Source organism: Cherax quadricarinatus, chromosome 48 (genome assembly GCF_038502225.1).
Source record: "Cherax quadricarinatus isolate ZL_2023a chromosome 48, ASM3850222v1, whole genome shotgun sequence".
Classification (NCBI taxonomy): Eukaryota; Metazoa; Arthropoda; class Malacostraca; order Decapoda; family Parastacidae; genus Cherax; species Cherax quadricarinatus.
Window position 1 is genome coordinate 9,364,155 of NC_091339.1, and position 24,663 is coordinate 9,388,817.

The 24,663-nt window shown below is 41.5% G+C and overlaps 1 protein-coding gene across 1 annotated transcript in view; it reads left to right on the plus strand.

Annotated features, from left to right (window-relative positions):
* The window catches only part of LOC128696187 (protein turtle homolog B-like), a 604,082-nt gene that overhangs the window by 279,778 nt on the left and 299,641 nt on the right, over nucleotides 1-24,663 (plus strand). Inside the window, exon 2 of the mRNA XM_070094868.1 lies at nucleotides 11,747-11,873. Within this exon, the coding sequence (XP_069950969.1) occupies nucleotides 11,747-11,873 (127 nt within the window). The remainder of the gene's footprint in view (nucleotides 1-11,746; nucleotides 11,874-24,663) is intronic.

Genomic DNA, 24,663 nt, shown 5'->3' on the forward strand with positions numbered 1-24,663 from the left:
GCTGCCATCCCATCATTCAATCTAAATAAAAAAATAACAATGATATGTTTTGTATATTTATGGCATTTATTTACTATTCAATGTTTTATTAGGTGGGGGAGAGAGGGACGAGTGGAGAACAAATTATTTTACGAATGGATTGTCGAGAGCCATTTTACTATCACAAATAAACAATTTCTTACCCAGCTGCACGAGTCAGAGTCTGTGGTCGTTGTTAAGCCTGTAGTTACAGTCTTTGGTCGATGTTTAGTATATAATCATAAATCAGCGGTCGTCACCTGGCCTGTGGTCTCAGCCTGGGGTCGTTGCTAGGTCTGTCATTATTACGATCACAGTAACAATTAGAGGCTCTGTCGTACCTGGCTGTAAGATTCATTACCAGCAAAAGAACAGTCAAAAAATGTGAAATGGTTGCTTCTTTAAGTACCTGTTTATTACAACCATCAAATCAGATAGAAATATGTTCAATAATTACAATATATTCATTAACTTGGCAAATATTCGAGGGATTATGTTGCAAGAGAGAGAGAGAGAGAGAGAGAGAGAGTATGCTCGCAAGCACAAGTTGACATGCTCATCGAGACAGAACTCAGTGTTTATCAGTCAGCAGTTAGTGAGAGACTGACCTCCAGTTCTGGGTGTAGTAGGTCAGTCAGTGTGGAGTTCAACCCCCTCCCCCGACTGGTTATAGTTTTAAGTGGTAGTTTATCCTAGATATAGACTTGGAACCACCACATCCATAACATTAATAACTACCAGGCTTTTGGTTGATTATGAAAGGAATGCAAAATGTGTGGTTGTGTAATGTACCGTTTACATATCTTTCAGATAGCTGGCAGATAGCTGGCAGATAGCTGGCAGATAGCTGGCAGATATCTGTCAGATAGCTGGCAGATAGCTGTTGGGTTTCCTACCCATTTACATTATAAAAATTAAAGGTGACATAGTGCATACAACAGTGGTCAAAATGTTGTTGTGGTGGTGGTTTGGAATTACTTGCCAGGGGTTATAACGGCTTCCTCAAAGCAGATTTTTTACTAATTTTGGGATACTAGGTGACAATATTTCTAAAGCAGTCTGCGCAAGATGTTAGTATTACAGATCATGTGCCATAAGACGAGAATATTAGCATATCTGAGACTATAAGATAATGATGTTACTCGTTGTGATGTCAACCACTGGTGATGTCAGTGATCTACAGCTGGTGCTGCAGCTCAGACGGAAGTTGTAAACCTTGAATTTTGATATATTGTTCCAAATCACTGTTATAACGTCTTGGTGTGACCAGACATCAGTACAGTGATACAGCTGGTTGATCAGGCACTGATTCACCGCCAGACCTAGTCATGTAAAAAGCCGGGGGGGCGTTGACCCCCGAAACACCCCCCAGGTAGACTACAAGTAAACAAAAAGTTAGGAATAGAATGCATGCATTATAAAAACAGTTTAATGAGCTTCACCGGAGAACTTAAAAATACACAATATCAATATACGTTCATTTCCACTTTTGCTTCCATTACGTTTTTAAGCCTTTCCCTTTGGTACAGGATAGTTCATAAATAATATATTTGTGTCTCAGTTTAGTCAGTTTTATTTGTGAAAACTGTAGGTCACAGCATGGTGGTGTGGCTAGGTCAGTGTTTCAGCATGGTGGTGTGGCTAGGTCAGTGTTTCATAGATAGGTTTTAATGTATTTATTACTCAAAAATAAATGATTATATATATATATATATATATATATATATATATATATATATATATATATATATATATATATATATATATATATAATCATTTCTTTTTGAGTAATAAATACATTAAATTCTCTCTATGAAACACTGACCTGGCCACACCACCATGCTGAAACACTGACCTAGCCACACCACCATGCTGAAACACTGACCTAGCCACACCACCATGCTGAAACACTGACCTAGCCACACCACCATGTTGAAACACCCAAAAAGAAAGAAAAATACTTTCATCATTCAACACTTTCACCATCACACACATAATTACTGTCTTTGTAGAGACGCTCAGATACGACAGTATACGTAGGTATTGTACTTCCCATTTCCAGGACTCAAGTCCGGCTAACCAGTTTCCCTGAATCCCTTCACACTCCAGCAGCTCGTCAGGTCCCAAAAACCATTCGTCTCCATTCACTACTAACACGCTCACGGATGCTTGCTGGAAGTCCAAGCCAGTTACCCACAAAACCTCCTTTACCACCTCCAACCTTTTCAAGGACGACCCTTAACTCGGCCATCTTTTCCCTACAGATTTATACGCTCTCCAAGTCATTTTTGTTCCGTTTTCTCTAAATGACCAAACCTCCTCAACAGCCCCTCTTCAGCCCTGTGACTAATACTTTTACTAACCTAACCTATTTTCCACACTCCAAATTCTCTGCATAATATTTACATCCTCGCCGAAGCATTTACAACCCAAGCTTCACACCCATAGTGTTGGTACTACTATACTTTCGCACATTTCTTTCTTTACCTCCATGGATAACGTTTTTTTTTTTTGTCTCCACAGATACCTCAATGCACCACTCACCATTTTCCTTTATCAGTTCTATGGTTAACCTTATCTTACATAAACCCATCCACTGACAAGTCAACTGCCAAATATCTGAAAACATTCACTTCTTCCATACTCCTTCTCTCCAATGTGATATTCAATTTTTCTTTATCTAAATCATTTGATACCCTCATCACCTTACTCTTATCTATGTTCACTTTCAACTTTCTACCTTTACACACACTCCCAAACTCATCCACTAACCTTTGCAACTATTCTTTAGAATCTCCTGTAAGCACAGTATCATCAGCAAAAAGTAACTGTCAACTCCCATTTTGTATTTGATTCCCCATAATTTAATCCCACCCCTCTCCCGAACACCTTAGTATTTACTTCTTTTACAACCCCATCTATAAATATATTAAACAACCATGGTGACATTACACATCCCTGTCTAAGACCTACTTTTACCGATAAGTAATCTTCCTCTCTCCTACACACCCTAACCTGAGCCTCACTATCCTCATAAAAACTCTTTACAGCATTTAGTAACTTACTACCTATTCCACATACTTGCAAGATCTATCCCATTGCTCCCCTATCCACTTTACTGTTGAGTTTGAGGAAAATAACTCGTTGCCTTTTCTAGTTTTAATTATTAAGAGAAATAATGAATTCATATTTAAAATTTACAGAAAACCTACAAATAACTGTTCCTATGTACACTATTATTCTTCCCATCAAGATAAAGTTAAACTGTCTGTTTTCTCATCAATGTTTTTGAGAGCTTTACGTATTGGTAGTCCAGAGTTCATAGATGAAGAAATATCCAAAATTTATGAAATAGCCATTGGTCTGAAATACCCGAGAAATGTAATTGATAAATCATTTAAAATTGCTAGAAACACTTTTTACAACCCAAAAAGGGACAACCAACCTTATTCAACTAAAAATATGTTGGTTCTCCCTTACCATGAAAACTTGGTTGATATGCCTTCTCTTAAGACTTTTAATATTAAAGTTGTATTTAAAAATTTTGATACAGTAAAAAAACTTTTGATAAAGAATTCCCCCCAAAATGCTGACGGATGTGTCTATAAGGTTCCTTGTAAAATTTGCGATAAAGTTTATTACGGTCAAACTGGTAAAAGTCTCGAACTTAGATTAAAACAACATAAATATAGCATTAGAACTGGACAAGATTCCAATGCTCTATTTATTCATGTGAGAGATTTTAACCATCCAATTGATTTTCAAAAAGTTGAGAAAGTTGTATCAAGCAAGTCCATGGTTGACAGAAATATAATTGAATCTTGTTTCATAAAAAGCAGTTTTGAAAATAATATGAATATTTCCTTAGGTTTATATAAATTAGATTCATTTATAATTAATAAAATTTGGTTAGAGTTTAATAATACATTGGACAAATAATAAACCTTATTTCTTGGGTAGAATAATTTGTTAGTGGGATGTCGTGAGGACCTGTCTAGTTGGACCAGCGGACCTACTGCAGTGTTCCTCTTTTCTTACGAGTCCGGTATTGTCCCGCGTCAGGTGTTTCTTTGTTGTGGGAGTTGACTGTGAGGTGTGGTCTAAGCCCTTTAATTGCCTTCCTTTGAATTATTACTTTCATAGTTCCTTGACAATGTGAGTAGTCACGAAAGTACCTGGAATTTCACTACTCTTTCACAGTGGTTGTTTTGCATATATATATATATATATATATATATATATATATATATATATATATATACACATACACGCTTGCCGGCGTGGAGGGAGGGAGCCAGTGTGTGGTGCTCCATACATTGTGTGTGTAAACCAGGAACCAACATGGTTTACGCGGGCCAGTTTCGGCAGACATCATCGTGAGTATCCACCGGAGATCACAGAGTTGTGACAAACCTCTGCATCGGACCATTGCTTCTGTATCAGTGAAAGTGCAGTGTGCATGTTGGGATTTGGGAAGTAGCGGTGGTGAGGGGATCCTGGCAGTGGAGGTGTGGAGGAGGTTTTGTTTACATCTGTGATCGGCCAGGGTCGCGGGTTGGGGAGGGAAGTGGCCGCCCACGACACAGTCATTGGATGATGAACAGAACACCTCTGTTAATAGTGTGAGCATGGTGATTAGTGTGCCAAATGGCGAGGGTTTTTTCTAAATGGAACAATAAGTGTATAACAATTAGCAAAAGTTAGTCAGTGATGTGCGTCTTGAGCGAACACACAGGGCCACTCCCGCCCCCCTCCCCCATCCCAGATCCCCTCCCCTCATCCCAGCCTAGGCCAACTGACTTCCTGACCAAGGGTGTTGCCGTTTAGTGCCCCACCAATTACAAGTTCCGCCGCTCGCTACTCCCCCACCCTCATCCCCCATGCATCCATGCTGCCCTTCACCCATCACCCCACAGCTGGCGCCCTCCCACCCCTACGATATCAGCAATGTCACAAGTAGTCGCGGGTTCCCAGGAATCTTCACGACAGAGCCAAAGCTGTCGTTCACGAGGCATCTGCTGGGTGTGCCACAGGGAACGTGCACTCAATCCCACATCTGGCAACATCTGTGCACACAATGGATGTCTAGGCTCCAGGAGAGCTCCAAATGAGAACAACCAACAGCCTCCCCCAGCAGACAGGGCTGACAGCTACCGTGACTTCACCTCTACAGAGGACCTCAAATCTGCAATCAAATTAGCATCCACCAGGACTCTGACACACATCCCCAAAGCAGCTCGCCCTCAAGCTGCTAGCAAATTCACTGACCTTCTGAAGAAAGTCAACGATGCTCCTTCAAACAACAGATCCTGGCACAACTTGCTGCTTTTTGGCAATGCCTGTTTGGCTGTCCCACCAAGGAGGGACAAGTCACTAGCAACACATGTTATTAGGGCAATAAATGCATTCCCAAGGGATGACAACCTCGTCTGTCTCCCCCCTAGGGGGACAAACACCCGCCGGGCAAATGCCAACAACAGGACACCCGACACCTCAAAAATCAGAGCCCAAATTAGCAAAAAAAATAGAAGAGGGTAATACTATTGGAGCTCTGAGACTTATAACCAGTGAGGATACCATCGCTCCCAAGGACGTCGCACAGCGCAAGCTCTGAAGGACAAACATCCACCCAGGGCTCCCAGTACCAACATTGACCTCCCTGACATTGCAGCAGGCGTAGAACATCTAACCTTACAGGATGCTGATGTGTATAAAGCTGCTATGTCATTTCCACAGGGTTCAGCAGGAGGTTTCACCAGTTTAAGGCCTCAACACTTAAAACAAATACTCAATCCAGCACTTGGTGAGGTTTCAGAGAGGCTGCTGTCTGAACTCACCAAATTTTCCAACCTGTGCCTGGCTGGCGGTGTCCCAGAGGCCATCAGACCCTCTTTCTTTGGTGTCTCATTGTGTGCCCTCCGGAAAAAGGATGGCGGAATCAGGCCCATTGCAGTGGGTAACACCCTTCGGCGCCTAGTCGCCAAGGCTGCAGTAAGAAGGGCGAGTCAAGAGGCTGAAACCAACTCAGCTCGGTTCCGGCGTTCAACAGGGCTGTGAAGCAGCTGCCCATGCAGCACGAGTATATATCAAAAACATTATTTTTTTTATTATCACACCGGCCGATTCCCACCAAGGCAGGGTGGCCCGAAAAAGAAAAACTTTCACCATCATTCACTCCATCACTGTCTTGCCAGAAGGGTGCTTTACACTACAGTTTTTAAACTGCAACATTAACACCCCTCCTTCAGAGTGCAGGCACTGTACTTCCCATCTCCAGGACTCAAGTCCGGCCTGCCGGTTTCCCTGAATCCCTTCATAAATGTTACTTTGCTCACACTCCAACAGCACGTCAAGTATTAAAAACCATTTGTCTCCATTCACTCCTATCAAACACGCTCACGCATGCCTGCTGGAAGTCCAAGCCCCTCGCACACAAAACCTCCTTTACCCCCTCCCTCCAACCCTTCCTAGGCCGACCCCTACCCCGCCTTCCTTCCACTACAGACTGATACACTCTTGAAGTCATTCTGTTTCGCTCCATTCTCTCTACATGTCCGAACCACCTCAACAACCCTTCCTCAGCCCTCTGGACAACAGTTTTGGTAATCCCACACCTCCTCCTAACTTCCAAACTACGAATTCTCTGCATTATATTCACACCACACATTGCCCTCAGACATGACATCTCCACTGCCTCCAGCCTTCTCCTCGCTGCAACATTCATCACCCACGCTTCACACCCATATAAGAGCGTTGGTAAAACTATACTCTCATACATTCCCCTCTTTGCCTCCAAGGACAAAGTTCTTTGTCTCCACAGACTCCTAAGTGCACCACTCACTCTTTTTCCCTCATCAATTCTATGATTCACCTCATCTTTCATAGACCCATCCGCTGACACGTCCACTCCCAAATATCTGAATACGTTCACCTCCTCCATACTCTCTCCCTCCAATCTGATATTCAATCTTTCATCACCTAATCTTTTTGTTATCCTCATAACCTTACTCTTTCCTGTATTCGCCTTGGTCAAATTGGACTTTTCCAATGCTTTCAACTCAGTCAGAAGGGATGCTGCTCTCCAAGCAGTTTATAGAAACTTCCCTTCCCTTTATCCCTTCATAGAATCGTGTTACAGTGTGACTTCCAAACTATTGTTTGGGGACCATGAAATTGACTCGTGTGAGGGCGTGCAACAGGGGGACCCTCTCGCCCCCTTTCTATTTTGTTTGGTCATCAAGGAAGTCACGGAGGCACTCTCCAGCGAGCTCAATATCTGGTTCCTGGACGATGGTACCCTGGCTGGCACAACAGAATCTCTCCTAGAGGACATCAGTAAAATTAAAGACATGGGAGAAAGCCTGGGCCTTTCTTTAAACCCCACCAAATGTGAAATAGTTTCTACCAATCAACAGATGATCCAGAATATTAGTGCCGTTTTACCAGGAGCACGAGCCATTGATCCAGCCAATAGCACTCTCCTCGGTGCTCCTCTTGGGTCCAATGCCATCGATCTGATCCTAGGAAAAAAAGTCTCAGACCTCCGGACGATGGAAAGCAGGATGAAAGACATTGACACACACGATGCCTTCTACCTACTCACCAGGTGCCTGTCAATCCCAAAACTTACCTATTTTCTGAGATGCTCCCCAGCCTTCAGCAGTCCAAAACTCAAGGAATATGACTCTCTCCTGAAGGCCATGCTAGAGAGTGTATTGAATCTTTCCCTTGATGATGGACAGTGGTTGCAAGCCTCACTTCCGGTCAGGCTTGGAGGGCTAGGAGTACGCAGATCCTCCCAGATTGCTCTACCAGCTTTCCTGTCCTCTTCCATTGCATCAAACGAGTTGATAAGACAAATTCTTCCTGACACCCTCAGTGACTCAGCAGGAATAGAAGACCCTAGCTATGCCAGTGCCATCACCGAATGGGAGACTCTTGCTGCTCCAGCACCAAACCCTAGTGCAGCACTGGCTCACAGTCAAGCTGGGATGGCCCAATTGCTGAAAAGGTGCTTGCCAACATTCTCAGGGCTGCAACATCAGATAGGGAGATTGCCCGTCTCCAGGCTGTGAGTGCACCTCACTCCGGGGACTTCCTCCAAACAGTTCCCATATCGGCAATGGGAACGCGACTCGACCCTAAGACCCTCCGTATTGCAGTAGCTTTGCGCCTTGCTGCCCCAATTCACACAGAATATATGTGTATTTGTGGCAAAGTGCAAGCAGACCAATACGGTCTACATGGTCTTAACTGTTCCAAAACCAAGGGCTGGCATGCAAGACACAATGAGGTCAACGACATCATTAAGAGAACCCTTGCTACAGCTGGATGCCCTGCCGAGAGGGAGCCACGATCCCTTGCAGCAAACAATACCCACAACCCAGCAAACCGCCCCGACGGGATCACCATCTATCCTTGGAAGAATGGCAAGCTCTTAGCATGGGACTATACCTGTGTGTCCACACTGGCTGACACCTATATCCATCACAGTGTGGGGCGACAGGGAGGAGCTGCTGACCACAGGGAGGAGTACAAGATCAGCAAGTACAGGGACATTAGCCAACAGTATCAATTTGTCCCAGTGGGATCAGAGACCTTGGGATCATGGGGAAAAAATGCCACACGTTTCCTTAAAGAATTGGGTTCCAGACTCATCGACACCACCAGGGACCCAAGGGCAGCCACTTTCATGTTCCAGCGCCTCAGCGTCGCCATCCAGAGGGGAAATGCTTTCTGCATACTTGTCTCGCGTCCGGCTTCGGAGGAGCTGGAGAAAATACATAATCTTTAACATAGTGTACCATTGTATTCATGTTTGTGTTTTTTTCTGTAAATGTATTTTGTTTATTAATAAATGTTCACATAGAATAAAAAATATATAGGGGGTGGTAGGAGAAGAAAATATTCAAACAGCTCCGGGGAGAACCTTAAGTTTTCCCTGAGGTACGTTTATTGTCTTCTCTGAGGATGAGGGTCCCCAGTCCAGCTATAGAGGTGGTACTTTAAATATATATATATATATATATATATATATATATATATATATATATATATATATATATATATATATATAATATTTCAAAAAATATAGGGAGGTACTACCTACAGAACTTTACTGGGGACCCTCATCTTCAGGGAAGTCCTTTCTTAAAATTTCTCTTATACGTTTAAAGGTATATTTTTTCATTGATGTTACTTTGAAAATTGATAATTTTGTACCAAAAGTACCTTAGAAAACTTACCTAACCTTATTATGAAAAGCGCAATTTAACTGAGCCTAATTCAACTAAATATATTTTAGATAAGTTTACAATAATTTAAAAAAAAAGAAACACAATGAAACATACATTTTTTATTAGATTCACCATGATTTTGCCAAATTTTTGCATACATAAATTTTCGCTTGCGTTACTCGGCAAGAGCGTTGCTATTTAAGGTACTGAAGAGTCCCTCGTGGGGGACTTACAACTGGTGAAAACACAGGGAGAAGACTTGGGACTCATCCTCAATCCCTCCAAGTGTGAAATCATCACAGCGAACCAGGAAATAATCAATGCTGTGCGAAGAATCCTCCAAGAAGTCTCAACTACAACTCCGTCCAACAGTACCCTCTTGGGGGCACCGCTGGGTCACCAGGCCATCGATACTGTCCTCAGGGACAAATTAAATGACCTGATGAGAATGGAGGAGAGAATAAGCGATCTTGATGCCCATGATGCTCTGTATCTCCTCACAAGGTGTCTTACTATGCCAAGACTCACTTCTTGAGGTGTGCACCCTCTTTTGACAACCCAACACTCAATGAATATGACGCACGCCTGAGATCAACTTTTAAGAAGGCACTGAACCTGTCACTAGAGGATGAGCAATGGGATCAGGCAACCCTCCCAGTGCGACTGGGAGGTATAGGGGTGCGTAAAGCAACACATGTTGCTTTACCTGCTTTTCTGTCTTCGTGTTTGGCTTCCAGTGCATTAGTCAAGAAGACAGTGCCCGAACGCTTAAGAGACGTGGTAGGAGCTCAAGACCCCAGGTTTACTGAAGCAGCGATTCAGTGGAACACCCTTACAGACTCCTCCAGTAGACCAGCTCCTCCCAAACAGCACAAACAGTCCCACTGGGACAAACCGATCGTGGAAAAAATCGCCAACACAATGCTCTCCAATGCTTCAGGAAAGAACAGAGCTCGTCTCCTGGCAGTGAAGGCACCACACTCAGGAGATTTCCTGTTAGCTGTTCCCAATTCCTCCCTGGGCACCCGTCTCGACCCACAGGCCATTCGGATTGGTGTTGCTCTTCGCCTAGCCGCCTCCATCCTCACCGAACATAGGTGTATTTGCGGCAGGGCGACAGCTGATCAATTCGGACTTCATGGTCTCGTGTGCCACACAGCAGAAGGGAAGTATGCCAGTCATGAGGAGATCAATGACATAATAAAGAGAAACCTCGCCACAGCCCGTTGCCCAGCTCAACGGGAACCCCAAGTACAGAGGTCTGATGGAAGTCAAAAGCGTCCTGATGGAGCCACTATGCTACCCTGGAAGGATGGAAAGCAGATTGCCTGGGACTACACCTGTGCTGCCACATTGGCAGACACCTACTTGCCATACTCTGTAGTGGAAGGGGGTGGAGCTGCCAGCCACAGGGAGACCCAGAAGATCCGAAAATATGAAGACCTTCCCCCTTGCTATAACTTCATTCCAATAGAGTCGGAGACCCTTGGAGCATGGGGCAAGTGTGCTCTAAAGTTCCTCAAAGAGCTGGGTGAAAAGCTCATCATAGAGACCAAGGACCACAGGGCGACCAGCTTCCTCTTTCAGAGACTCAGTGTTGCGATCCAGAGAGGAAATGTCTGCAGCATTCTGGGCACGCGGCCCACCGCAGGGGAGCTGGACGAAGTATTCGAGATGTAGCTCTGAGTTACCTATGTTGTTTTACTTTCTGTTGTATTTTTGTGAATGTTTGGCCAATGTATTTTGTCTTTAAATAAAACAAACATACAGAAATATAGGGGTGGTAGGAGAAAATTCTCAAACAGCAAGTTTATTCTTTTCTCTGAGGATGAGGGTCCCCATGACAGTTCTAGAGGTGGTACCTCCCTATATTTTATATATATATATATATATATATATATATATATATATATATATATATATATATATATATATATATATATATATATATAAGTTTAGTGATCGATATTCGCAGATTTATAGCATAAACAAATTTTCTCTGTTTATTCGGCAGAAAAGCCCAGTTGTTGGCATCCAGTTTCCCTGGACTCTGCCAACAACCGTGTCCTGCCAAAACATTATTGTTACCAGTTTGTAGTTTGTAATGCTGGGTTGCAAGGTCAATAATGTTACCACTTTGTAATGTGGAGCTGCAAGATCAATAATGTTACTACTATGTAACGCTGGGTTGCAAGGTCCTTACTAATACATCGTCACCAACGGGAGTAACATCCATCTGTTGCGCTACCATGAAATGGTGACGCTGACGATAATAATAAACCTGACAGTGACGATGACGGTGATAGTGACATTGATGGTGAAGGTATTAGTGACGGTGATAGCGATAGTGAAGGATAGCACTGATGGTGAGTGGTAAGATAGTAACAGTGAGGGGTAAGACTGGTGATGGTGAGTGGTAAGATAGTAACAGTGAGGGGTAAGACTGGTGATGGTGAGTGGTAAGATAGTAACATTGCTGTGGTGTGTTACAGTGTGGATGGTGACGGGAGTGTCTGGAAGAACGATCGACCTACCCTGCTACTACAACCCTCGCACGGCTGGGGACACACCCAAACTCATCCTCTGGTACAAGAAGGGCGACCGCTCACCCGTCTTCAGGTAGGTCCTCCCTCTGAGAACAGAAAATTTAATTGGTGTCGTGAAAGTAGCCTTTTAAGTGTTATTTCTGATGGGATTTCTGAAAGAAATTTCTTGTTTATTTTCTAGGGTAATATTTCGTTGTCATCAGGTGCAGACTGGAGTGTATTTCTCGTCAGTAAGTTTATTCAGATTTCCTTTATTTATTGACACTGAAAAGACTGAATTTTCGCTGGCAGATGAAAGTGGAGTCTAAAAAGTATGCATAAATAGCAGCCTTCTTATTCAGATGTAAAGTTGCCTTCCATAAACTGTCAATGCACCATGTCACAGTTCTGAAAAAAAACATTCATTTTCAACTGAGCTTCCAGTTTCGTGTCATCATTTGATACAACGACAGGAATGTTGAACAGTTGAAATCTTGCAATTTTTATTTTTAATTTCAATAATTTAATAACGGATTCCCATCTTTCTGGGATATTTTTGAGCTTTTCTGATTTGCATCATTCATCTCAAGAACATTTTGATATGGTGGAAAAAAGCCTCGTAAACCTTCATATAGTTTTGAGTGAAACAGCTTTAGCTTGAGTTGAGAAACTGACACATTGTTTTTTAAAGTGTGAAACAAGCGGGTTTTGTCACTGATCATTATATCATTCGACAGATCAATAATACTGGGTTACACAGTCATGCCATATAAACCGATGTTTTTAAAAAGAGTGAAACATTTACTTAATACATCGAAGTCAGTCGTTTGTGCATTCCTGCTCTAGCTGATCTTTCTTAGCTTATTAAAAAAATGACTTGTAGTATCTGCCTTGTAGCATGAACTTTGTGAGTAATCATGGTCATCTATACATTAATGGTAGACATTGCTAACAATCTGATGAATAATACACAAGGGTATTTTGTTGAGATATTTTGCATGTGCAACAGGCTTTTCTTCTTTCAAATAGAAAGGTGAGTGTTATACTGGAGTCAGTGGAAGAAGTTTTCAGTCTCTCATCCTTTATAGATGCTTAATTCCTCCGCCTTGAGAGGTGTTCAGTCCCTTTGCCTTGATCTATGTAAAACAGAGGCACAACTATGGAGACTTAAACGCTAAAGCCAGAACAGAGGCGCAGCAGTTGAAGAGTGTGTCACAGGTGTGCAGGACCCACTAGTAGATAATATTCAAGCCCATAAATTTGGCCAGCGGTTGGTATCAGAGAGGTATAATACATCCAGGTGTTCCACAAGTGTCTTAATAATCGTATATTTATGAAGTTTTTCAAAGAGTCCGATACTTTATTTTCAACAGCAATGATCTGTGTTTTGTAATGCCAATTTAATTTCTGTTGAACTCACTTTACTGTAACGAAGATGAATTAATTCAACATGAGTAGTGATGATTTCTACAGAGCAGTCTCTTCTACAGAGTGGCTCCCACGGTACGGTCTCCTCCCGAAAGGTCTGCGGCTGAGCGGACTCCTTTTCACACCTTTATGCTAATGACCTTGACCTCACCCTCGACCACCTCGCCCTCAACCCCCCACCCACGCCCCCACCCGCGCGCCCGCCCCAGCCGGCAGCCGCTCCTGCGCCCCGCCCCATGCCCACCCTCATGCCCGCCCCGCGCCTTCTGCAGCATCGTCCAGATCGCCCCCACCCCCCAAATTTTTTTCCGATTTTGAATTGTTTTTGAATTTCATTTTCTTGTGCTCTCCATCTCCTCGGATCAAATTTTTTGAGTTTCCCCCTATGGGTACCCCTCCCATCACCCACTTCCATCCCAAAATTCCTGCTCCATCTCCTTGGATCAAGTTTTTCTCGATATCAATAATACAAAGATTCCCCCCCACACCTCCCACCACCCACTTCCATCCCAAAATTTCTGCTCCATCTCCTTGTATCAAGTTTTTTTGGGTTCCCCCCCGGGGGTAAGCATTCAAAATGGACTCCCACTGGATTCCCCCCTCTGGGGGCAAGCATTCAAAATGGACTCCCCCTCTGGGGTTTCGAAATTCTTATGATCTCCTCAGATCAACACCCTCCCACGATCCACTTCTACCCCAAGTATTTCTCAATAACAATAATACAAAGACTCCATCTCCTTGGATCAAGTTTTTCTTGATATCAAATAATACAGACTCCATCTCCTTGGATCAAGTTTTTTGAATTCCCCCCTCTGAGGGTAAGCATTCAAATGAACTCCTCCTATGGGGCATGGTACTTTCTCTTACTACAGGTCTAAACAAGTCTGACGTCACCCCACCTGTGTTTACTTGGCGGTCAGTGACGTCACGTAATGCCTTCACACACACACACACACACACACACACACACACACACACACACACACACATGCAGAAGTCCTGTCAAACCCACATGGGGCCAAAACAAAGACAGGGAGCACTCTAGGACAGAAAGAGAGGTTGGAAGACATTGAAGGAAATAGGACATGTGCAAGGACCTTACCAGATACCTGTGGGGGCCAGGAGCAGGTGAGCAGGAAGGATAAACCAAGAAGCATAGGGGCCATAACGAGGGAAGGGACTGAAGGAAGGAACACTCCACGGGAAGGAACTAAAACACATCAGAGGATGCAATGGGAGTCACAGTGGGAGGTGGAAAGGGAAAGATCCGTGTTTGTCTATGGGCTAGACGAAGCTAAAGGGGAAACTTATGATGAAAGAAAGCAGGAAGAGAAAAAAGCGATTGAAGACATAATGAAGGTGATAGGCGAGGGGGACATGACCCAGGTGGCAAATTTTCGGAGAATTGGGTGGTTCACAAAGAAAAGGAATCGGCCTCTCAAAGTAATTTTCAAGGCAGAATCAACCCGAACCATGATCCTGCAGGAGAAAGCACGGCTGAGAGGCAAGCAGGAGTTCCGGAGTGTGTACCTCGACCGAGACAGAACACAGGACGAAAGGAAGACAATGAAAGAGAGAGTTCAAAAACGAAAGGAGAAATGGGGGGAAATGAAAAAGGAGAGCAGAATAACCCAGGATCAAATGGAAGGACAAGCGCACCCCCCAGAAACACCTGCAGAAGGACTCCAGCCACGACACCCCCAAGGTAACTGAACAATCCAAACCAGGTAAACTCCAGGTAAACCATCACACACCGATCCCTCTGTTTCCACCCCCCGCACCACAGTTACAGTATTAGAACAGAAGCTGAAGGTTTGGTACACAAATGCAGATGGATTAACGAATAAACATGAGGAATGGCAAGAAAGAATCAATGAGAAGTCCCCAGACATCATAGCAGTTACAGAAACAAAACTCTTGGAGACAATAACAGATGCAATCTTCCCACCAGGATGCCAGATCATGAGGAAAGATAGAAGGGGCAGGGGGGGAGGTGGGGTTGCTCTGCTCGTAAAAAAAACAGATGGAAATTAGATGGATATTACACATTTCATATACAACATAGGGAAAACATTACACATTTTCACTCTTAACCCAGGATAACCCAATTAATTCCACATTTTTTCGTTAATATCCACAACAATCCACAATTTTTTTACAGAAGATTCACTCTCCTCAAGTCTAGACATTTTTCTCGTTTTAACTATTTCATCAGAAAAAATCTGGCGAGTCTTATCTGACCGATCCCAGATAACATCTCAGGTCACTCCCCCATGAAGTAACCTTCTCCCTCTCTCTCCTTACCCCTTCTCCCACCATCTCACAATTTTCACTCATAACCCACAATTTTTCTCGTTTTAACTATTTCATCAGAAAAAGTCACCACAACACTTACAACTTATAACCACTTTTCGATAAATTCACTAGTCACAATTTTACATATTGGAAAGTTAACACACACACACACCTCACTTTACTTTGAACACCTTCAAAACACTCTCATAATCATTGAATACTCACAAAAAAATACCTTTGAACATTACCAAACAACACCGAAACACTTCCAAAATATTTTGAATACTCCCAAATAAGATTTGACATCTCTAATTTATCTACACTTATATTATTTTATTAAATTACAACCCATCCCCCAAACTCCCCCCGCATTCTTCAGATTTTTACAACAGTATCACAAAATCTAACTCAAACACTTTACTTTGAACACCAAAAACACCATCAATTACCTTTGAATACTCCAAAAACATTCGAACACAGCCAAATCACCACTGAATACTCCCAGAACACCTTCATAAGTACTCTTGCACATCATTTGAACACCTTCAAAAACACCATTGAATAGCCTCAAAACACCATTTGAGTACTCTCAAATACACCACTGAATACTACTAAAACACCACTGAATACACTCAAAACACCACCATAATCACCATAAACTAAGATTAACATCACAGACTAACACCCATTTTCAAATAAATCCCCTCAAATCACTATAACCAAGACGATTACCAATTTCTACGAGTACACTCTCCTCCAACTAAGATATAACATGAGCGCAAAAAAACATGAACACAAACCAAACACACACGAACACTTACAAGAGAATCATCTCTTTTTCGGTATCTCTAGTTCGACAACAACACCCACAACCCACAACACCAACATCCCACAACACCCACAACCCACAACACCCACAAGAACAACCCACAACTTATAACCACTTTTCAGCAACTCTAGTTCGACAACACCCACAACCCACAACACTCACAACCCACAACAACCCACTTATAACATCTTTTTTGGTATCTCTAGTTCGACAACAATACCCACAACCCTCATCACTTACCAATTTATTCACAATTTTTTCTCTTTCGATACAAATTTTTCCCCTTCTTTTTATTGAATCTTAAAATGTAATACACATTCCTCCCTACATCACTAAAATTCTAATAAAATCCTCTCCATACCCATCTCCTTGTATCCACATAAATTAATATTATACACACAACTAATCATCTCACTACCCAACTACTGCGACATGTTTCTACACGCTCCAATCTTTTCCAGTGTATCATAACTTTTCACTTCAATAATTTCTTTTATAATATTCACACATTACCTTTATTTTCAGTAAAATCCTCCCATATTTCATTAAATTTTTAATACAACCCTCCCCATACCCCTCTCCATCTCACCCACATTTCTTCACATCCACTCACCCGTCTCCCAACACACCTCTTCAGAACAAACACAAAAAATCACATTTCACATCCATAAATGCATCTCATCACCCATCTCAAATCCACTAAAATCACTGTAACCAAGATATTCACAAAATTCTATGCCCAACTAACACACACAGACAACTCACTTTACTTTGAACACCTTCAAAACACTCTCATACATCATCATTTGAGACTACCTTTTCTCAATATCTCTTAAGAAATATTCTCTCATCGACAACCTTTATCATCTCACTACAGAACAACCCCAAGATTACTTTGAACACTCTCATAAATCATTTGAATACTCACATAAACACCTTTGAACATTTCCAAACAACACTGAAGCACTTCCAAAATATTTTGAATACTCCCAAATAAGATTTGTCATCTCTAATTTATCTACACTTACATATTTCATTAAATTACAACTCATCCACCACACTACTCCCTCAGTCTCCAGACTTTACATCATTATCACAAAAACTATCACATACACTTATGACATGAGACATTTTACCAAAACTAACACAAACACACCCACCCCACTTTACTTTGTACAACACCAAAAAACAACATCAATTACCTTTGATTACTCCAAAAACATCATTTGAGCACATTCAAAAACATCAACAAACTCCTTTGAATACTCCCAAAACACTACTGAATACTACCAAAACAGCACCGAATACTGCCCAAACAACACTAAAAATCACCAGAAACTAAGATCAACACCACCAACACCCATTTTATAGAAATCCCCTCAAATCACTATAACCAAGACGATCCCACTCACCTCAGACTATTATATAACATGAGCGCAAAAAAAACACTCATAAATCATTTGAATACTCACAAAAAACACCTTTGAACATTTCCAAACAACACTGAAACACTTACAACAGGATCACCACCAACTGAAAACATAACATGTACACACACACACAAAAAAAAAAAAAAAAAAAAAAAAAAAAAAAAAAAAAAAAAACTAAGACATCCATCAACTATCATCAATGACCACTCACCTCAAAACACTAAGATCGCAGAAAACACTCATTTTTATAAACATTCACACAAAAAATCACAATCACCAACTCCCCTCACTACCACCAACACATACCAGCACAGATAGGGATACCTCCCATGTCATCACACTCCATCCTATGTTTACTTGGCGATCAGCGAGGTCACACCCAAACACCTTGTTTCAACCTGCTATATCTCCAATATCTAAGATCACCACAATCAAGACTTTACCAAATTCTATAACCCCACCACTAAGATCACACATTTTTTTTGTACACATTCTCTTAAAACATCATAACAAAGATCACTAAAACTATCTATACTTTTACTGAGATCACATAACATTTTGTCTCCTCTAACTCACCCACCAATTTACATTCTCATTCACACTTACACATTTCATTAACCGAAATTACATCTCATCCACCAAACTCCTCCCTCATTCTCCAGACTTTACAACATTAGCACACAAAAAAACTAACTCATACACTTATGACATGAGACATTACCATAACTAACACACTGACTAACTTTGAACCAACTCTGAGCATCACCAAAACACCACTGAACATCTTCAAAAAATACTCTGCACATCATTTGAACACCTTCAAAAACACCATCAAACACCTCCGAATACTCCCAAAACACTACTGATTATTACCAAATCACCACTGAATACTACCAAAACACCGTCAAAATCACCAGAAACTAAGTTTAGCATCACCAGCTAACACCCATTTATAGAAATCCCCTCAAATCACTATAACCAAAAACTCCCTCCCCATGAGCGAAAAAAAAAACATGAACACAAACCTAATACACAAACACTTAGCACATGATCACCATCAACTGAAAACATATATTGTACAAACATATATCTAAGACAACCACCAACTAACAAACACCCATATTCACTTACCTCAAAAAACCACTAATATCACAGAAAACACTCATTTTTCATAAACATGCGCACAAAAAAATCATATTCGACAATATCTAAGCGCACTCACCTCACTACCACCAACACACGATGTCACCTCACAGGACCGGCGAGGTCACCTCCAGTGACGTCACACTCCCATCTGTGTTTACTTGGTGGTCAGTAACATCACACCCAACCCACCTTGTTTCAACCTGTTGTACCCACAATATCTAAGAACACTATAACCAAGACGATTGCCAGATTTTATGACCCAAACACCAAGATCACAGAAAACACTCATTTTTACAAACATTCACACAAAAATCACAATCAGCAATTCCATATCATGTTTACCATCATCTATCAACACTCATCACCAAGATCACCAAAAATCTAAGATCATACATCTCAAAACTACTATGATCACTGAAAACACTTATTTTTTAAACATTCGCACAAAAATAAGACATATGCAAAAATACCACGACACTTCCACCAACATCTATAACATAACATGAGCACTATAACATATCACCATCACAAAAAAAAAATAAAAAAAATAATGCAGACACCCACAACTTATACATTTCAATCGCAAATTTAAGACATGAGACATACACACCAAATCTAAGACATTCATCTCCAACTAAGTCATACACATCATAACTAAGACATACACCAAAACCTATACTTAACATATTGACAATAAATATAAGACATAAGCACAAAAAATTTTTACCATAACATGAGACGTTACCAGAACTAAGTCACACACCTCCAACTAATACACATTCACTTTACTAAGTTTATGTTAACTATTCATCAACCAAAAAAATATTAATACAATTTACCCATCAAATTTATGTTATAATCATCCAAACATAAAATTGTTTTACACATTTTTCTCAAACTGAATATTCACACCACATTTTTTATTTCTCATCTATGTTACATATCACATTTCTCATCCACATCTTCCCTGAAGCATCCTTCTTTATTCATCCGTATATCTCCTAGAGATATTTTATCCCGACGACCCATCATGACACTAGGAGCCAGAGTGTAGTAGGTGGTTTTGGAGTGGTGATGGTTGCTCTGGCTCCTACGTCGTGATGGGTCGTCGGGGTTAAAACATCTCTAGGTGATATACGGATGAATAAGAAAGGATGTTTCAGGGATGCTGAAATGTTCAAATGATGTGCAAGAGTACTTATGAAGGTGTTCTGGGAGTATTCAGTGGTGATTTGGCTGTGTTCGAATGATGTTTTTGGAGTATTCAAAGGTAATTGATGGTGTTTTTGTTGTTCAAAGTAAAGTGTTTGAGTTAGTTTTTGTGATACTGTTGTAAAAATCTGGAGAATGCAGGAGGAGTTTGGGGGATGAGTTGTAATTTAATAAAATAATATAAGTGTAGATAAATTAGAGATGTCAAATCTTATTTGGGAGTATTCAAAATGATATTTTGGGAGTGTTTGGTGTTGTTTGGAAATGTTCAAAGGTATTTTTTGTGAGTATTCAATGATTTATGAGAGTGTTTTGAAGGTGTTCAAAGTAAAGTGAGGTGTGTGTGTGTGTGTTAACTTTGTAATATGTAAAATTGTGACTAGTGAACTTATCGAAAAGTGGTTATAAGTTGTAAGTGTTGTGGTGACTTTTTCTGATGAAATAACTAAAACGAGAAAAATTGTGGGTTATGAGTGAAAATTGTGAGATGGTGGTGGGAGAAGGGGTAAGGAGAGAGAGAGAGAGAGAGAGAGAGAAGGTTACTTCATGGGGGAGTGACCTGAGATGTTATCTGGGATTGGTCAGATAAGACTCGCCAGACTTTTTCTGATGAAATAGTTAAAACGAGAAAAATGTCTAGACTTGAGGAGAGTGAATCTTTTGTAAAGAAATTGTGGATTGTTGTGGGTATTAACGAAAAAATGTGGAATTAATTGGGTTATCCTGGGTTAAGAGTGAAAATGTGTAATGTTTTCCCTATGTTCTATATCAAATGTGTAATACTAAGATGGTGACGACGAAGAAGATCCAGAACAAAATGCACAGAATTTCTTCAAGAGAAAAAGAATTACTATGTTGATTTTAGTCAATGATTTGTATCTTTTTTTCAATGAGTTTGTATTTTTTTGTTGTTGTATTACCAGAAATGTATTGGTTGTATAATAAATAATGAAAATATTGTGTATTAGTGTTATCCTGCATTTTTAAGTTATTGTCTGCTCGACAAAATTCAGCCTGTGTGTGTGAGGTCATCACGTGACGTCACTGACCACCGAGTAAACACAGGTGGGGTGGCATCAGACTTGTTTAGACCTGTACTAAGAGAAAGTACCATGCCCCATAGGAGGAGTTCATTTGAATGCTTGCCCCCAGAGGGGGGAATTCAAAAAACTTGATCCAAGGGGATGGAGTCTTTGTATTATTTGATATCGAGAAAAACTTGATCCAAGGAGATGGAGTCTTTGTATTATTGTTGAGAAATACTTGGGGTAGATGTGGATGGTGGGAGGGTGTTGATCCAAGGAGATCATAAGAATTTCGAAACCCCAGAGGGGGAGTCCATTTTGAATGCTTACCCCCAGAGGGGGGAATCCAGTGGGAGTCCATTTTGAATGCTTACCCCCAGAGGGGGGAATCCAGTGGGAGTCCATTTTGAATCCTTACCCCCAGAGGGGGGAACCCAAAAAAAACTTGATCCAAGGAGATTGAGTCTATGCATTGAGAAAAGCTTGATCCAAGGAGATGGAGCAGAAATTTTGGGATGGAAGTGGCTGGTGGGAGGTGTGGGGGGGGGGGAATCTTTGTATTATTGATATCAAGAAAAATTTGATCCGAGGAATTGGAGCAGGAATTTGGGGGGGGTGAAAGTGGGAAGGAGTACCTCAAAAACTTGATCCGAGGAAGTGGAGTCTTTGTATTATTGATATCGCGAAAAACTTGATCCAAGGAGATGGAGCAGGAATTTTGGGATGGAAGTGGGTGGTGGGAGGAGTACCCATAGGGGGAAACCCAAAAAATTTGATCCGAAGAAATGGAGAGCACAAGAAAATTAAATTAAAAAAAAAAGTGAAAAAAATCAGAAAAAATTCGGGGGGTGGGGGCGATCCGGACGACGCTGCAGAAGGGGCAGGGCGGGCGGGCGGGCGTGGGGCGGGGCGCGGGAGGGGGGCATGGGTGGGGGGTTGAGGGCGAGGTGGTCGAGGGTGAGGTGGTCGACGGTGAGGTGGCTGAGGGTGAGGTGGTCGAGGGTGAGGTGGTCAAGGGTGAGGTGGTCGAGGGTGAGGTGGTCGAGGGTGAGGTGGTCGAGGGTGAGGTGGTCAAGGGTGAGGTGGTCGAGGGTGAGGTGGTCGAGGGTGAGGTGGTCGAGGGTGAGGTGGCCGAGGGTGAGGTCAAGGTCATTAGCATAAAGGTGTGAAAAGGAGTCCGCTCAGCCGCAGACCTTTCGGGAGGAGGGAGGAGGCCGCTGAGAGGAGACCGTACCGTGGAGACCGTACCGTGGGAGCCACTCTGTAGAAGAGACCGCTCTGTAGAAATCATCACTACTAACATGTACTTGTCGTGTACAAGTATGGACACTCTCAGTCATGTTTAAGATTAAGACACACGTGCAACAGTTGGGTATCTTTATTGATGAAACGTTTCGCTTACGCAGTAGGCTTCTGTTCCTAATGTTTAAGTGAAACGTTTCATCAATAAAATAACCAACTATTGCACATGTGTTTTAATCTTCAACTTGTCGGTATTTTATACCTTTTTTAACAACACTCTCAGTCATATCCTATAAGCTAGGACAAGTTCCCAACCTTTCTCTAAGTTAATCTCCGCAGTTGCCAGAAAACCTATACTGCTTCCCTTCCTCTAAATTCAACTTCACTCTTAACTATAATGTTTTTTACATATTTAAACTTCGTTATATTAAAACAAACTTTGGCAATAGTGATTTTATTAGTAATAACACTCAAAGAAAGAACACCCTATGAATATGTAAGACTCAGAAAATTTAAATTAATCCAGAGATAAATAAAAGAACTGGACAGTTGTATTTTAAGTTCTGTGTCAACATCACTGCAATGGATATATCACTGTGCAACACAATTAATTTTCATCCCTGCACGTTTTTTCTTGCTGCATCATACACTACTTCGAGTTTGTTTCGAGTCTTTGATTTAATTGACAGTAGGGAAGACAAGCTTGATGCGTTAAGATATTTTGAAGAAAATGGGATATACATATACAACAATAACATGAAATTCAATTCCCACATCCTTGTCTCCAAAGCAGTAGATTCCCTCTCTACAATGCGTTACTATATAGCGCAAACAGCACTAATTAATCTGTACTACTTTCTAATCTATCCTTACCTCACTTATGCAATGCAAGAAGTCACGTCACGCCAATAACAACTCAAAAAGGGGCTGTATGAGTGATCAGTCACCCAATCTAATGCTAGACAACACATTCCCTCACTTGTCAAAAGTTTAAACCTACTCAGCATACGTTACATACACTCATACTACTGTGTATACTATGTACAGGACAGTCAATTCAAATATAAACCCTACTCTGAAACTCTTCCTTCATTCACGAAATCGTAATGACACGATTGCAAACAAACCATACCACGGGTTGGGTTAGAACCCGCGATCGTAGAGTCGCAAAACTCCAGACCGTCGAGTTAGCCACTGGACCAGCTATCTGGTCCAGCGGCTAACTGGAGTTTTGTGACTCTCTGATCGCGGGTTCTAACCCCAAACGTTGTATGGTTTCTTTCTTGATATCTGCAACATGCAGACTCAACCTGAGTGAATACTCGATGCGCATTAAAAGTTCTAAAATTTGGAACTCTCTGCTTGAAGATTATAAAAGTTCCCAGTCAGCTATCAGCTTCAGATCTACTGTTAAAAAGCAACTTACCATAAAGTGACCTTGACAGCAATATACTAGGATAAATAAATCCTAAAACAAAATGTTTCATCCAGTTTTATCTCCATTCTTGTTACAGCTTTCTTTCATTTCCTATATACTAAAAGACAGACATATACTATATCATTATATTTTGTATTGTAATTTACGTAAAAAGTACTATTCACCACGCTAAACTAGCCATTCGTCCAAAGATTGGACAAGTTTTGAAGAATTCTTTGTCCAATCTTTGGACGAAGACCTACTTAGGCTAGTGGATGGTTCCACTATGACCCCCCTCCTCCTGCTTCGCCTCACCTGACTACAGTATATAAGCGTAACACACTGTTTGACCAGGGGTTCCATGAGCCTAAATTAGACTCGTTTCTGCCATTATTTTTAGTATTATGGGAAAGCACTAAACTCGTAGGGGGTCACAGGATATATACATCGAGTGGTGCTTTTTCTCTCAGCGTATTTATGCTGACAGTTTAATTTTCAATCCCTGTCTTAGGATAAAGGTTTTCTTGTGTGGTGATGAGGTTACGTGTAGCCTTGATGACCCTAGTGAAATTGAGAGGCTTTAAACCCCATTAAGAGCCAACCGTATGGGCCATGTAGCACCTGGGAATGGAAGGCAATCAGGTTCGATCCAGAGAAAGGACCAACACGATGAAGACACAAATGCAGTATAATGTGATCCTTTATTGATAACGTTTGCTCCACACAGTGTGCTTTATCATGTCCACTGTGGACAAAACGTTGTCAATAATGGATCATAAAATACTGCATTTGTGTCTTCATCCACCAAAGAAGGAAACACAGGTTCAATGTCTTGGATCAACATCGTTGACCAGCGTCAT